The sequence below is a fragment of the Sciurus vulgaris genome (assembly GCF_902686455.1).
Source record: "Sciurus vulgaris genome assembly, chromosome: 2".
Classification (NCBI taxonomy): domain Eukaryota; kingdom Metazoa; phylum Chordata; class Mammalia; order Rodentia; family Sciuridae; genus Sciurus; species Sciurus vulgaris.
In genome coordinates this window covers 159,364,522-159,379,638 of record NC_136462.1, presented here as the reverse complement: position 1 = coordinate 159,379,638, position 15,117 = coordinate 159,364,522, and the positions used below count along the sequence as shown (strand labels likewise).

Genomic DNA, 15,117 nt, shown 5'->3' with positions numbered 1-15,117 from the left:
TCTAACTATCAGTTGGCCAGTGGATAACTATTTTTAAATTCTGTTTGGCTTTGGATGTCAGCTTTGTTGGTGATGGAAAGCCATTTGAATGTTTAAGGTAAAGAGCAATACAATAAGATTTAGTACTGGGGAAGGTAATACTGGGGCTGTCAGAACAAAGAAACCAACTGATTTATGTTTTTGTTTTTTCATTTTTCCAGCTGGCAAACTGGAAACAGTGAAATGGGCATTTACCTGGCCACTGAGTTTCGTCTTATACTTCACTGTCCCCAATTGCAACAAACCCCGCTGGGAGAAGTGGTTTATGGTGACATTTGCTTCTTCCACCTTATGGATTGCAGCCTTCTCCTACATGATGGTGTGGATGGTGAGTATATGAGGGACACCATGGCACTGCTAGATCTCTTTAGAGAAAAAAGTAAATTGGTCTGAAGGTGAATAAGGATTGGGGTTTCATTCCAATAATTGTATCAGCCAGCTGTTGCTATAATGAGCTGTGTAACAAACTACCCCTGAACCTGTAGTTTAGAATCTCAAGCATGCATTCTGCTCACACATCTTCAGTTTGACAGTGATTTGATTAATCTGAGCTAGGACTGGTTATGATCCAGGCAGCAGCTCGGGTCTGTGTCTACCTCCTGTGTTTGTTCGTTTTCTTTTGATCGGTGGCTACCTGGGGAATATTGCTATCTTGGTATATCATTGGAATACCAGAAGGCATATGGAAACACTAGATACCTCCTAAGAGCTTCACTAGGGACAGACTTACCTTATCATTGTTCTACCAGTATTCCATTGATCATGCCCAATGTCAATGGAGTGAGGGAAATATACTCCATCTACTGTAGTGGAAGACAACAGAGTCACAGGCAAAGCATATGGAGCAAAGCATGAAGAATCAGGAAATGATGCTCAATCTAAGCCTTCCCCTATTATCCCTAGTCTTAGTTTCTTCAACCTGACAATGAGGTCATTGGATTAGGTGACTGCTCAAGGGTCCCTTCTAAGGCTAAAATAATGATTCAGCAATTATTCAGTGTGCGTTACAAGGCTGTGGCTGGAAAGAGTTCTGCCCAGACTCATCTAAGAAACCCAGACATAGGGTGCATATTTGTAATCCCAGCAGCTCAGGAAGCTGAGGCAGGAGGGTCACAATTTCAAAGTCAGCCTCAGCAACTGAGTGAGGCTCTAAGCAACTTAGTGAGACCCTGTCTCAATAAAATATAAAAAAGGGCTGGGGATGTGGCCCCTGGGTTCAATCACTGGTTCCAAAAAAATAAAGGAAGAAAGAAAAAAGAAAGAAACACAGATATCCAGGATGTATTGCTCATTTTTGACTACATTTTTAAATGGGGGAGCAAGCCTAATTGATCAAAATTGGAGTTGCACAGAAATTAAATCCATGACAAATTTATGTAAATCCAAATTAACCTTGCTTGAGCATTGGACAGAAGTGTAATATAAATTTAGGCAAATTAAACTCAAACACTAAAAAGAAGTTGCAAAAAGGTTATTTTGGAGGTAATGGCAAATTTGTAAGCCAGTGTTTTAGTCAACTTTTTCATCACCAAAATACCTGACAAGAACAACTCAGAAGAGGAAAGGTTTATTTAGGGCTCACAGTTTCAGAGGTCTCAATACATAGATGGCTGACACCATTGCCTGAGCCTAAGATGGGTCAGCATATCATGGTGGAAGGGCCCAGAAGAGGAAAGCTGCTAGCTCATGGAAAGATCAGGAAGCAGAGAGAGAGGAGGGAAGAGGACAGAAGAGAGGAGGGAAGAGGACCCAAGGAAGATGCACCCTTCCAGTACACACCTCTGCTGAATCACCTCCTCCAACCACCTGCCTCCAGTTACCACCCAGTCATTCTAGGATGGACTAATTAAGTTACAGCTCTCATAATCTAGTCACTTTATCTCTGAATATTCCTGCCTTAACTCAGAAACTGAAGGGGAACACCTCACAGCCAAACTATAACAGCCTGACACAATTAATTTATTACTTAACTCTTGCCACAACATCATAGACACAAAGAATTATTTTAACTAAAATCTTATAACAAGGGTGTTCTACTTCATCCTATGTTCATTAACATTTTTATTGAACATAGTCACTGAATGCCACCTCTGCCTGGATTTGGGGGACAGTGCTGCTGTCCCTGATCTCTCAAAGTTCTCAGTGGTTTTCTATGGAATCCACTAACCAGCAACTGACTAACCTGGGATCACCCTCCCTCTGTTTGCCTCCTCCCCTCTCATTAAGGTTCTAATAAGCCCTCTTTTCTCTAAGGGAGAAAAAAGAAAAAGTCACAAGGGGAAGCAAGAGACCTAGGCTGGGCCTTCTGGGTAACTGGTTCCCCAACACTCCAGATTCAACCACAAATACAATAATAACAGCAAAAGTACAGCAGGCCAATCCTAGCTAAGCCAGACCACATCCCTACAGGGACTCAGCACAGGGTTAGGAAGGAAAAACAAAGGTTTGGCCAGGATGCTCATAACTGCATTTTACAAAGACTTCTCAGAGCAACAAAACAGAAATGTGTGTTTCAGCATCTCCCTTTCCTCCCTGGAGACTGGAAGTCAGCAAGCCTTGAGGCCACCGCAGGATAAATTCAGGGATGAACGGAAATGAGGAGCATTCTCTGATTTGAAAGGGGCAAACCAAGCATCTCAACGGATTTCACTCTCATCCCCCAAACCTTTTGACAGGGAAGGAGCAATTGTGGCCTTTGGAGTAAAGTCAGGTTTCCTGTGTAGGTGTCTCTTTCAGTGGCTGGCCCAGGAGGGATTGAGAGAAGAATGCTCTCCTTGAAACATGTGGTTTGCATTTTTTGCAATTTTATAGAATGTGAGGAAGATCAAGTGGCATCCTAAAACTTCCTGGTAGTTTCCCTAGGATGGGGAATTTGTCTCTTTTCCCACTTACCCATCATTCACTACTGGGCTCCTTCATCATCTCTCTTACCCACTGCTTTTATCTCAGTTTCCCCATCAGGAAATTAGAGGACCACAAGGGACTCATTTGCATAATGGAAACAACCTCTCAGGCATCAACCAAGTTCTGACCCTTTGGAAAAACCTCTCCTGTGTCAACAGGGGAGCTGCCTGTGCAAAGGAATCACCCTCCTGCATCAGAATCCCCTCTGCCACTTACCAGCAGGACTATCCCCTCTACACTTACTCCAGAGGCCTCAGTTTCCTCATCTGAAGAATGGGAATAACTTAACATTCACTCCATTGAGTTGTTGTGAGAGTTAAATAAGTTAAAACCCAGGAATATCACTTGGCCCAGGTCTTAAGACTGAAGAAACACAAGCTATTTTGTTGAAGATGATGTTGACAAGGTCAATGGCATTATGACCAAGTGTCAAGGAAGTAAAGAAAGGAAAGGCTGCCTATGGCTTTTCCAACAAGACTGGGTGTTATAAAATTTAGCCCCTTTCCAGCTCTCATGAATTCCCACTATATTGCTGGTGTGGACACTTAAATTTCTACCACATCCTGAAAGCCATTCATTCTGGATTTTCCAGGACCATCTTGAGTTCAAATACTCTATCCCAACAGTGTCGTTTCTCAGAAATTCTGATTCCCCTCTCTCAAACTGCTTGTCTCACCTGAAAGGAGTAAACAAGAGACCAGTCTTTCATTGCAAAGTCTGGATTCTGTAATTGCACCTTCTCATGATCTGAAGCCCTGGTCTCATCTACGTAATGTTCATTGCTTCCCATGTTGATACAGAGAACAGACATTGCCCTCCAAAGAGACAGCCCAGGTTGAACCTGTTTCCAAGTCTTGCTCAGAGGAATCATGGATAGGTTGGGCTCATGGTGGCCCTTAGTTCACTGCTTCTTCCTGCTTCTTCCAGGTCACAATCATTGGCTACACTCTGGGGATTCCTGACGTCATCATGGGGATCACCTTCCTGGCTGCCGGAACCAGCGTGCCCGACTGCATGGCCAGCCTTATTGTGGCCAGACAAGGTGGGACTGCCAATGGCAGCAGAGAGAGGTAGAAAGGCCTCCCTGCTCAGGGCAGGGTATGCTTGTCAACTAAGAGAACAACAAATTCCACCTGGAAGGAGTTTGACAAGTTGGTCTAAAGGCCTCCTGAGAACAAAGGAACAGGAAAAAGAGCCAGAAGTTTCTACCCCCTTGAAGAAGGCAGAGATGTTTTCCTGGGTAGCACCCGCAGACCCTTCTGGTTGTATTACCATCCTTTTATTATTAAAAATAGTACTAAAAATCAGGCTGGTGGTTCATGCCTGTAGTTCCAGAGACTTGGGAGACTGAGGCAGGCAGATCTCAAGTTTGAGGCCTGCCTCAGCAACTTAGTGAGAACTTCAGCAACTTAGTGAGAACTCCAGCAACTTAGCAACACCCTGTCTCAAAATAGAAAATAAAATGGTCTAGAGACATAACTCAGTGGAAAAGCACCCCTGGGTTCAATCCTATAGTAGTTAATGTCTTTTAAAGAAGGCATTTTTTATGCATTATCTTATTAATTTAAACAACTTTATGAGATAGGGGCAATTGTACTTCCATTTTAAGGATAAGGAAAGTGGGGCTTAGAAAGGACAGACCCCCATTCCTGAGGTCTACCCACATGCAGCACCCCACAAAGTGACAATTAGCTGAGGTCAGCTTTTAGCATATGACAGACCCTTTTCTCCTGCAAAACTATGCTCACAGTTCACGTCCCCAGATGAACGCTCTTCCCTTGCCACCCCACAGTGTGCTCGGGGTTGGATCCCAGGCCTTGCACATGTTAGGCAAGTGTTCAACCACTTGTGGCTGCGTCCGCTGCCCCAGAAGGGCATTCCCAGTGCCTACTCTCATGTACGTGCCTAATTTATGGTGGAAGGCATTTATTTTAAAACATGCATTGTGCAGTTACAAAACTTAGCACAGTGTCCTTCAGAAACCCTCAGGAAAGTCTACAAATTTCATTATTTTTATAATACTTAATTATTCAGAATAACTGAACACAGCGCAGATCTAAAAGAAAAAATACTAGAATATATAAGTTGGTGAGTTCAAGAGTGACTTTATAGACTGCTGAATTTATTCCTTTCTAGAAGGATGGCTCAAAATCTCCAGAACTTTTGGAAACATATTTGATTTTTTTTTAATCACTTACATTGACTCAGTGACTTCATCTGAAGTGAAGGTCAACAGATTGATAGAATATGTGTTTCTGTGTTTTAAAATCTTCATCAGCCTTGATATCAGTGATGGCCTGGAAGGGAACCAAATACATGAGACAGCAAAACTATTCTCTGACAGTCAGACTAAACACTTGGGGGAGTCCCATGTGGGGCCCCTGCCTTCTCCTGGTGTGTTAGCCAGCTTTTTGATTCTGTCACCAAATTACCAGATAAGAACAAAATAGAGGAAGAAGATATATTTTTGGCTCCTAGTTTCAGAGGTTTCAGTCCAGATCTGCTGGCTGCATTGCACGGAGCCTGAGAAGAGACAGAACAACATGGTGGAAGGATTTGGTAGAGGAAGGTTTCTTAGCTCATGGCAACTAGGAAGGAGAGAGAGGGGAGCTGAGGACAAGATAAAGCCTCCCAGGGCATCCAGGGCGTATCTCCAGTGACCTACCTTCTAACTAGATCTCACCTTTCAGTAGTGCCTTAAGCTTTCAATGGATTAATCCCCCAGCAAGTGGATTAACGATTAGGTCAGATCCCTCATGATCCAATTGTTGCCTAAAAAGCACCATCTCTTAATTTGCTGCCCTGGGGACCATGCTTTCAACACCTGAACTTTAAGGGCTCATTCCAGATCCAAACCATAACACCTGAGATCTCTTTCCTCACTTAAGCAACCTCTTGTCTTTGCAGGGATGGGGGACATGGCTGTGTCCAACTCCATTGGGAGCAACGTGTTTGACATCCTGATTGGCCTGGGTCTTCCCTGGGCTCTGCAAACTCTGGCTGTGGATTATGGATCCTATGTAAGTGGTTTGTTTCCTCCATAAGTTTTTCTTAAATTTAGAACTACATGGACTATCTTTTTAGTGGTCGTGGCCATTGGGACTTTTTCTCAGGAAAAATAAAATGTAGAAATAGTAATGTTGAGAGGAAAAAAATTTTCCTTTTCAAAGTCCCCCCAAATTTAGGCTTATGGTGACATTCAGGACTCTAGAGCAGAGGTTAGCAAACTTTTTTCTGTCAAAGGCCAAATAGTAAATATTTTAGGCTTTGTGGACCAGATGGTCTCTTTCATAGCTACTAATTCTACCCATGTAGCAGGAAAGCAGCCATAGAAAGTGGAAGTATATTTCAATACAATCTTATTTACAAAAACTAGAATTCAAAATTTTATTTATTATTATTATTTTTATTTTATTTTATTTTGATTTGTTTTCAATTATTTAAAGGTGTAGAAAGGATTCTTAAGTTATAGGCTATGCAAAACCAGTTGGTGGGCCAGATTTGATCCCTGGTTCATAATTCACCAATCCCTACTCTGTATATTTGTTTTTACTTCATCCTATCCGATGTTATATGATGCATGTAAAGGAAGCACTGAAGAGATGTCATTCAGGTTGGTCACTGAAAGGGTGTCATCCATTAGGTGGTCACGGGATTCCAAATAACACTCCTAAATTCTGCACAAAGACTGAGACTGTTGTCAGTCAGGCTCTTACAAATTGACTCACATCAACCAATTTCCGAGGAGTTTGATGCATAGGCTAAAATGTCAGAGATGGTAATAAGACACATAAATATTTGGGGTGATTTGTTCTCTATTGTTGGAGAAAAATTGTATGTGGAATGTATTTTGGGGGACCCATGACCATCCTCAAACTCAAAGTTTCACCAGGAATACTCACAGGAATCAATATCAGGTTATATGCCTGGCTATCCTGTATTACAGCAAACGATTTGGAGTGAAAGCAGCAGGGAAATGAAATGCATCAGAAGCTTAGAGAAAGTTAAGTGGAAGCTTCCAATTCCCCCTCTCCTGGGTCACACAATTCTCCTTATCTGTGAACTACAAGGATCATGTGTCAGATGTCTCCACCCAGGAAAGTCCAAAGGAATCTGAGACTGACCAGGTGGATACATTTCTGCTATAAGAATAGCTGTGATAACTGACTCTCAGAGCCCCAGCACAGACACCAGGTATACATCATAAAACTTGCTAAACAACTCTGGCAACTTGGTACAGTTTGCCCCATTGCTTCCATGTACAAAACAACATCATCATTCAGTAATATTCAGAGACACATTCTCAGGGATTGACTAAGGCACCCTGAAGGCATGTAAGGATTGAGTAAATAATTCTGCTATGTTAACCCCTTCCGCATAGAAAGTTCAATTATTATTTCATTTGTTAGAATAGTATTTCTAGCTACCATTTACAGACAACTCCAAAATTGCACTAAAATTACTCAACAAAGTTTTATTTCTTATTCAAATTATACTGCTGGTGTTCCCCTTCTGTCAGCTCCCATGGGTTCTTCCAAGAACAAACTAAGAGATTAAGGCTTATTCCTGTGGCTCTACCATCTTGCAGTCCATCTTCGGCCACACATAAGAAAGCATAGAGAAAGCAAGGGCATGGAGAATTGTACACTGCATTTTTGGATGAGGGTTAGAAGTGGTTTATGACCTGTCCTATCTTCATTCCATTGACCAGATAAGTCACATGTACCCACCTAGATGCAAGCAGGAATCCAGATCATTAGTTTAGCTGTGTGCCCAGGAAAGGAAGAATAGGCAGTGAACATTAGCAATCTCTCTAGTTTGACTCATGTGGTTGAGAGTAAAATCCAAACAAGAGGAATCTGCTGGATTCCTTTTATTTGGAGTTGCATCTACCCATATTGGAGGGCTTATGTCTCTGCCATGAGTACTCAACCAGCGTACTCGGATTGAGCTGCCTCTCTATCCCAACCATGCAGGGCACATTGACCAATCCTGGCTCTTTGAGCTCCTTTTCCAGGGTCACACATGGAAACCCCCCCCAGCCCCCCCACCCCCTGCTTTCATCTTTCTTGTTCTCAAGCTGCAAACAATGTTACTGACTGGTTGTTTAAACTCTATCATTAAGGTTGTCATATCGCTTTCTTAATACAAGTCATTTTGGTTCTGTTTTGCCAATGCTAAAGAAATATCTACAACTAACTAATGTGAACTTTACTTTTTTCTTCTTTTTACTGATTATAAAAATAACTCTCCGGAGAAAACTCCGGAGCAGCACCAGCCCAGTATCTCTCGGTAATGATGGAAATGCTCTGTAGATGTACTGGCTAATGCAGGAGCCACCAGCCAAATGTGACTTATAAGCACATGATATGTAGTTGTTGCAAGTGAAGAAGTGAATTTTTAAAATTTTACTTAGTTTTAATTACTTTATGTAGTCACATGTAGTTAAGGCTGCCTATTGTACCCTGTAGCTCTATATTCATAAAAATTATACATAGACTAGTCCAGAGATAACTATTTTTATTTCAGCATATTTTCTCATTCTAAATTGTTTTCTATATCTGAGATTATACTATACATAGTGTACACTGCTTTTTATACTTATGAAATCAAACATGTTTTCCTTTAAATATGATTAGAAACTTCTTTTTCAAATGTGGCCTAATACTTCAACATATGAATATTCCAAGATTTATTTAATCATGCCTTAACTCTTATACATTTATGTTGCTTTGAGATTTTTACTGTTGTAAATAACTATGCCTCAGACATCTTTGTACATTGGTCTATAGATTTCAGAGATCTGTACAATTTTTGCACATAAATCTATATTTACATTTTGGGATATTTCTTTATGTAATTTTCCAGATTTGGAATTGTTATGTAGAATATCATTTTTTCAAAATGATTCTATTCCTTACCATTTAATTTGTCAAATATCATTTCTAAGGTTTTGGGGCAGCTACACAGTTCCTGCATGTGCTGAGCACAAGAAGCTTCATGAGGCTGAACACAAGTTTTTTTATATCTGTCTTCCTCATGGCACAGAATACAAGGCAGGCACATTCTTGAGCCATGAAACATGTCAAATACAACAGAAATCATGGTTATATATTTCATTGTGTTTTCATTAGATTTCACCAAACAGTTAACTGAGTTACAGGGTTACTTCAGGTCCAGGACAAGGAGTTTACTGGTTCCATCTTTCAGTCTTTCCTTCTTATGAAGCAGTTCAGTTTTGACCTCAAACCTGCTCACCCTGCTCTGGACAGAAGGCTCAGTTAAGGTGACCTAACTTCTTTAGAAAATATTTAATAAATCTCTGTCATTACTTGATCTTGCTTGGCAAGGAAACCAACAAAGATGCCCCTTAACCCACCTAAGTACTAGGTATATGAATCCGATAAGTTCATCTACAATCCACCTGGTTTGTTGGTTTATTCTTCTATTTGTTTCACTTTCCCATTTACCTCTCATCAAAGTTATAAAGAAGTAAAAATCATATCTACCTGAATTTCAACTGCTTCTGGTCTCCTCTGTTGAGAACTAGAGGATAGTGGCTAGAAAACAAGCAGCAAAAAGAAAAAAAAAAGAAACTATGCTCTAAATAATTCAGAAAAACCAATCCCTGAATAGTAAATTTTTGCCATATTTACTCCTTCCAGTGAGAGATGGACAGGTAGGGGCAGCGAATGAGAATTCTTTCAAGGTCCTTAAGATCCATGGTATTAGTCAGTTTTACATTACTGTAAATGAAATACCTGAGGCAACTAACTTTAAGAGTTCTGCAGGTTTCCATCCAAAATTGAGTGATCCAATTGCTTTGGGTCATTGGTGAGCATAGCACATCATGGTGGGGACATGTGACAGAGCAAGTCACATAGCTCATGAGCCAAGAAACAGAAAAAGGGAAAGAATGGATTGGGTTCTCAAAATTCCCTTCAAGGGCACTATTGGTCACCTCGGGACCTCCCAACAGTGCCACCTGGGAACCAAGCTTCTAACACATGGGCTTGTAGAGAACACTGCCCATATTCAGCCCACAGCATCCATTGTGCTTATTTTTATGTTATTGGGATTATAAGGTATAGTCTTGGAAGGTAAAATTAGAAACTTTGAAAAGCAAAACTAGAACTCATCCCAGAATTCAATAAGCTTCTCTTACCAACTTTGAAATCTTTTTGACTGAACATGGATATCAGGCCTGGAGTTCCAACTCAGTTAGGCAAACCATCTACCATAAATAATTCCCTCAGTGAAGAGTCCTTCTTCCCTCCTTTCCTGACATTCTCCCAATCTTCTTTAGAGGATATAAAATTTAACATTATTCTCATGTCAGTAATTCCAACAGCTGAGAAAACATCCTCTCCAGGTCCCAACATCTAGTGACATAGTAATATCATGAAGACAAAAATCCAGTCCTTATTAGATATTTGGCCCAAATTTATGTTTTCCTTCTGAAGATGACATAATTGGGTCACTTTGGTCATTCTGCTGGAATTGTACAAGAACCATGTCTAGTCTTATAATTGAATATCTCCTCTATCCTTGGAATAGAAAGAAAAATGCAGAAAAATCAGGTCATTCTATGATCAACAGCCACAGCACACATGCTAGACTCTTGGGGGACATTTTTAAGACTCCAGAGAAAGGTGTGTCACATGGCCTTTTCATGTAAATGCCCCTGTTTCAATAACTAGTACAAGAGATCTTCATTTTATTCCAGAAACACAAACATCCAAAAGAGACCTCTCTTTTGAAAGCAGAAATTCAATAATATAATCAACAAATAGCTCATGAACCCAGGAAAGTCAAGATTTGAGTTTGTATATGGTGGGACAACTTCATTCTTCTGTATGTGAATTCCCAGGTGTTCCAACATCATTGTTTTTGTTTTTGTTTTTGTTTTGGGGGGGTGCCAGGGACTGAACCCAGGGATGTTTTACCACTGAGTCACATCCCTAGTCCTTTCTATTTTTTTATTTTGAGACAGGGTCTTTTGAAATTACTGAGGGTCTCACCAAGTTGCTAAGACTAATTTGGAACTTGTGATCCTCCTCTCTCAGCCTCCCAAGTTGCTGGGATTACAGGCATGAGTCACCACACCCAGCATCCAGTACCATTTTTTAAATGGAGATTTCATCTTGCACTTTAAAAGTTCAACGGGAAAATTCTGATTAACTTATTTTCAGTAATATTCATAACTGAGGAACAATATTTGTTAAAGTTATTAATTCTACTACCTTGCATTTCATAAGTAGTAGTAACCTTACAATTTGAAAGTTTTCATCCTGAGTCAGGGTGAGAACATAAATGCTCAAGAAATAGGGACAGACCAGCTCAGTGAGTAAAATGAGGGAAGTGACAAAATTATAAAACCAGCCTCATATCCTATGCTTTAATATATTGCTTTTTACTTACTTTCCTCAAATAGTTTGTTCTCTGCTTGAGAAGTATTCAGTGAGGTCTAAATCCCCATGAACCAAACACCTCAAATCTTGCCCACATGCTCAACTACCCCAACCCTTCTAAGTACTGCCCAAATGCAGCTCTTCTCCGCCTCTCTGTTGATGCATCTGCTTTCCCACCTCATTGCACAGTTATTTATCATATACCATCCCTGCTACTAGAATCTGAGTTTAGGGCCTCGTGCACTTCATGTCTGCCATTCCTGCTCCACCAATTGCCATCTTGCACATAGTAGGACATTTTACTTTTTTAAACAGAGAATACATTTCATTTCCCCAGCTGTGGCAGCAAGCAATCCCTTTGTACCTCAGCAGCTCCTACAAACTCCACCATGTTTCAGCCTTATTAAATAACTCATTCAAGGTGGTATTCCGGAATCATGGAGAAAAAGTTATACTGCGTCTCCTACCCTCTAGGATGTACACCAAGTTTAGGATATATTTAAAAATGAAGTATTTTCATCCAAAACAGGCATCTGGAGAAAGGCAGGTTGAAATGTTTGCTTAATAGAATTCTCTTTGACTAGTAAAACACAGTTGAAGTAGCACCTTGTTCGGTCCAGCTGGGCTGTGTCTTTTTGGTTTGCCTAGAGGCCAGAGGTTCCAGAAAATGGACCTCTAGGTCAGACTGCCTCACAGAGTAGGTCACAGGAACTGTTCCCAGGGGCTCCTGTTCTTTTGTTCTCACAGTCATCCTACAGGCAACAGCTTAGATGTCAACTGTGATCTTCCAAACATGCATCAGGTGTCACTCCTGTGTCTTTCAGCAGCTCCCACCAAAGCTCTCACTTTTTCCCTTTTGTCTGAGCCTTCTCTAGAGACCGGGAGCTGAACTAAGAACAGGAACTGGTCCTGTCTCATGAACTTACTGTTCCCTGTGTGCCCGGCACAGTGCTTGGCACCTAGAACATGGGCAATGAGTATTTGTTGGATGAATTCATCAATGGGTTCATCCACTCATCTATTCATCATAACTTTTCCTTTACTGGGTCTTCACCTGAGGCAGACTGTGTCCAGGAATAGAAGAGATGTGAACAGAACATAAGGAAGGAATCAGCTTACCTGAGAAGAGAGCCGGGGCCAGAGAAAATAGTAATAAGATTCATTTAGCACCTGTTACTCACCCGGTGTTCTGGGGAAACTGCATACATGGTCTCACCTAATGGTCACAACAGCTAAATAAGCCAAGGATTAGTTCTTCAAACAGTGTTTATCATGTACCTGCTATGTGTCAGAAATTCGGCCTACAAAAACAAACAAGGTGGACTCTCCCCCCATGACAGTGGGAGAGTACCTTGGGTAGGCAGGAGAGAGAATACGGGGGTGAACTAATACACACGTGTGCTAACTTGGAAGAGCTAAAACTTCGTAAAGACAATGAGTCCTGGCATGGGATAGAGAGTAGGGGATCTATTCCACTCTGAAATCATTAGGCAAGGAGTCATGAATGACTGAAAAGAAACTAGCTGTGGAGAGAGTTAGGTGTGTGGAGAAAAGGGAAGCATTCTAGGAGGAGGGACTAAAAGAGCAAAGACATGAAGGCAAGCTGTGTCCAAGAACAGAGGGAAGGCCAGGTGGCGGGAGTGTGGGGATGAGGTAGACAGGAGTCACCAGCCACCCAGATGGGCAGAGGACTCGGATTGCATGCTGAGCACAATGCAGCTGTCTCTCCCATTCTGCGGATCAGAAAACCAAGGCTCAAAGAGGTTAAAACACACATCCAGAAAGAAGCAGGGAGGAGATGGAGAGATTTTTTTTTCAGTCTCCTTAGCATTGAAGATCAAAGGGAGAGGGCAAGCTACCATTACCAAAAGCGCATGGTGCCAAGCAGCTGCCTATGCCCAGGAGCACAAGGGTGGTCACGGGGTGAAATCTGAGACTCAACCCATCCCTAAGTTTGAATCTTTGCTAAAAGACAGGACAAGCTCTGCTTATTAAAACTAATGTGGCCTCATCAACCTTCTAAAATGAGAGAAGGAAGCAGAAGGGGAGACCCACGCTCCCATTCTTAAAGTCCCACTGACATTGTGGGGCTGCAGTCACCCTGTAGTCACTCATATTTCTGTTGTGGGCTTCTATCTGAGGGTTGAAGGAGCTACTCTGGGCGCTTTCATGAGTCTCTGTTCTCTCATTGGCCTCGTTAGGTGCCATTAAGTGTCCAATTCCCCAAACCTAACAACACTAGGGACATTACTGTGTAGCCTCATGCCAAGATGCAAAAGTCATTTGGAAAAATGGCTCAGGTTCATGGAAAATCAAACTCAGGGTTTATTTTTTGTGTTTGGTCTGCCCTCATTTCTACCCTCAGCTGCTCCTGAGAGAGAGGCTTCATTTCCAAAAGAACACTCAGGGACCTCCTTCCATTTAGCATGGTAGTAACCCCAGGACATCTTTCTGTGTCTCTGACATCAGAACCAAGCAGCCTGTGTGGGTTTACGGCCTCTCTCAACCTCGAAAGGGACCTGCTAACAATTCTGAAACAATTTTTCCATCTCGTCCAGATGGAATTTCCAAGTCATAATTATGGGATAATTACCATCCAGGCAGCTGCTCTGTGCCTGACATTAGGTTCAAGCATTTGGCAGTGAGGAATGAATGCACATGACATTTCTTAGCACTCTGTGGCCTGCTCAGAAGCCAGCTAGTTACCTAAATGCCCCAAATAAGAAATATTTCAAAAAGTCAAAGTTTGGAAAATGAGTACTTAATGTCGCATTATGGCAATGAATGTCTGTACATGAGATTTAACAGAATGAAGAAGTCACCAGGCAGACTCCAGGAAGTCAGGATGAAACCCACATTTCTGAGCTAGGATTATATAAAATAAACCTGAGAAGCAATGGAGAGAACAATGTCTGTCTTTCTCGTTCTGAACAAGAGTCCACCTGACTCTAGATCCCCAGAGGTAAAAAGAAGAGGTAATCAGAAATGTTCTCACCTGAAAGGTACACTCATACATTGCTGGTGGGGCTGCAAATTAGTGCAGCCACTCTGGAAAGCAGTGTGGAGATTCCTTAGAAAACTTGGAATGGACCCTCCATTTGACCCAGCTATCCCACTCCTTGGCCTATACCCAAAGGACTTAAAATCAGCATACTACAGAGATACAGCCACGTCAATGTTCATAGCTGCTCAATTCACAATAGCCAGACTGTGGAACCAACCTAGATGCCCTTCAATTGATGAGTGGATAAAGAAACTGTGGTATATATATATACAATGGAATATTACTCAGCCATAAAGAATGATAAATTTATGGCAGTTGCAGGCAAATGGATGAAATTGGAGAATATTATGCTAAGTGAGAGAAGCCAATCTCAAAAAGCCAAAGGACGAATGATATCGCTAATAAGTGGATGATGACACATAATGGGGGGAGGGAAGGGTTAGTGTTAGGGTTAGAGTTAGGGTTAGGGAGGGGGGCAAGTATGGAGGAAGGAAGCACTGTATAGAGGGAAAAGAGGGGTGGGAGGGGTGGGGGAAGGGAAAAAATAACAGAATGAATCGAACAACATTACTCTAAGTAAACTTATGATTACACAAATGGTATGCCTTTACGCCATGTACAAACAGAGAAGCAACATGTATCCCATTAGTTTACAATAAAATAAAAAAAAAAAAGAAATGTTCTCACCCAACACTTCCTGTCTAGATCATTCTTTCTTGGATCAAGCATTAATTGCATGCCTGTTTTGTGCCAAAATGT

The 15,117-nt window shown here is 41.5% G+C and overlaps 1 protein-coding gene across 2 annotated transcripts in view; it reads left to right on the top strand.

Annotated features, from left to right (window-relative positions):
* The window catches only part of SLC24A3 (solute carrier family 24 member 3), a 511,438-nt gene that overhangs the window by 481,473 nt on the left and 14,848 nt on the right, over window positions 1-15,117 (top strand). For both annotated transcript variants that reach the window (XM_079123534.1, XM_079123535.1), the window contains exons 13-15: window positions 201-367; window positions 3,871-3,985; window positions 5,851-5,963. In XM_079123534.1, the coding sequence (XP_078979660.1) occupies window positions 201-367; window positions 3,871-3,985; window positions 5,851-5,963 (395 nt within the window). The remainder of the gene's footprint in view (window positions 1-200; window positions 368-3,870; window positions 3,986-5,850; window positions 5,964-15,117) is intronic.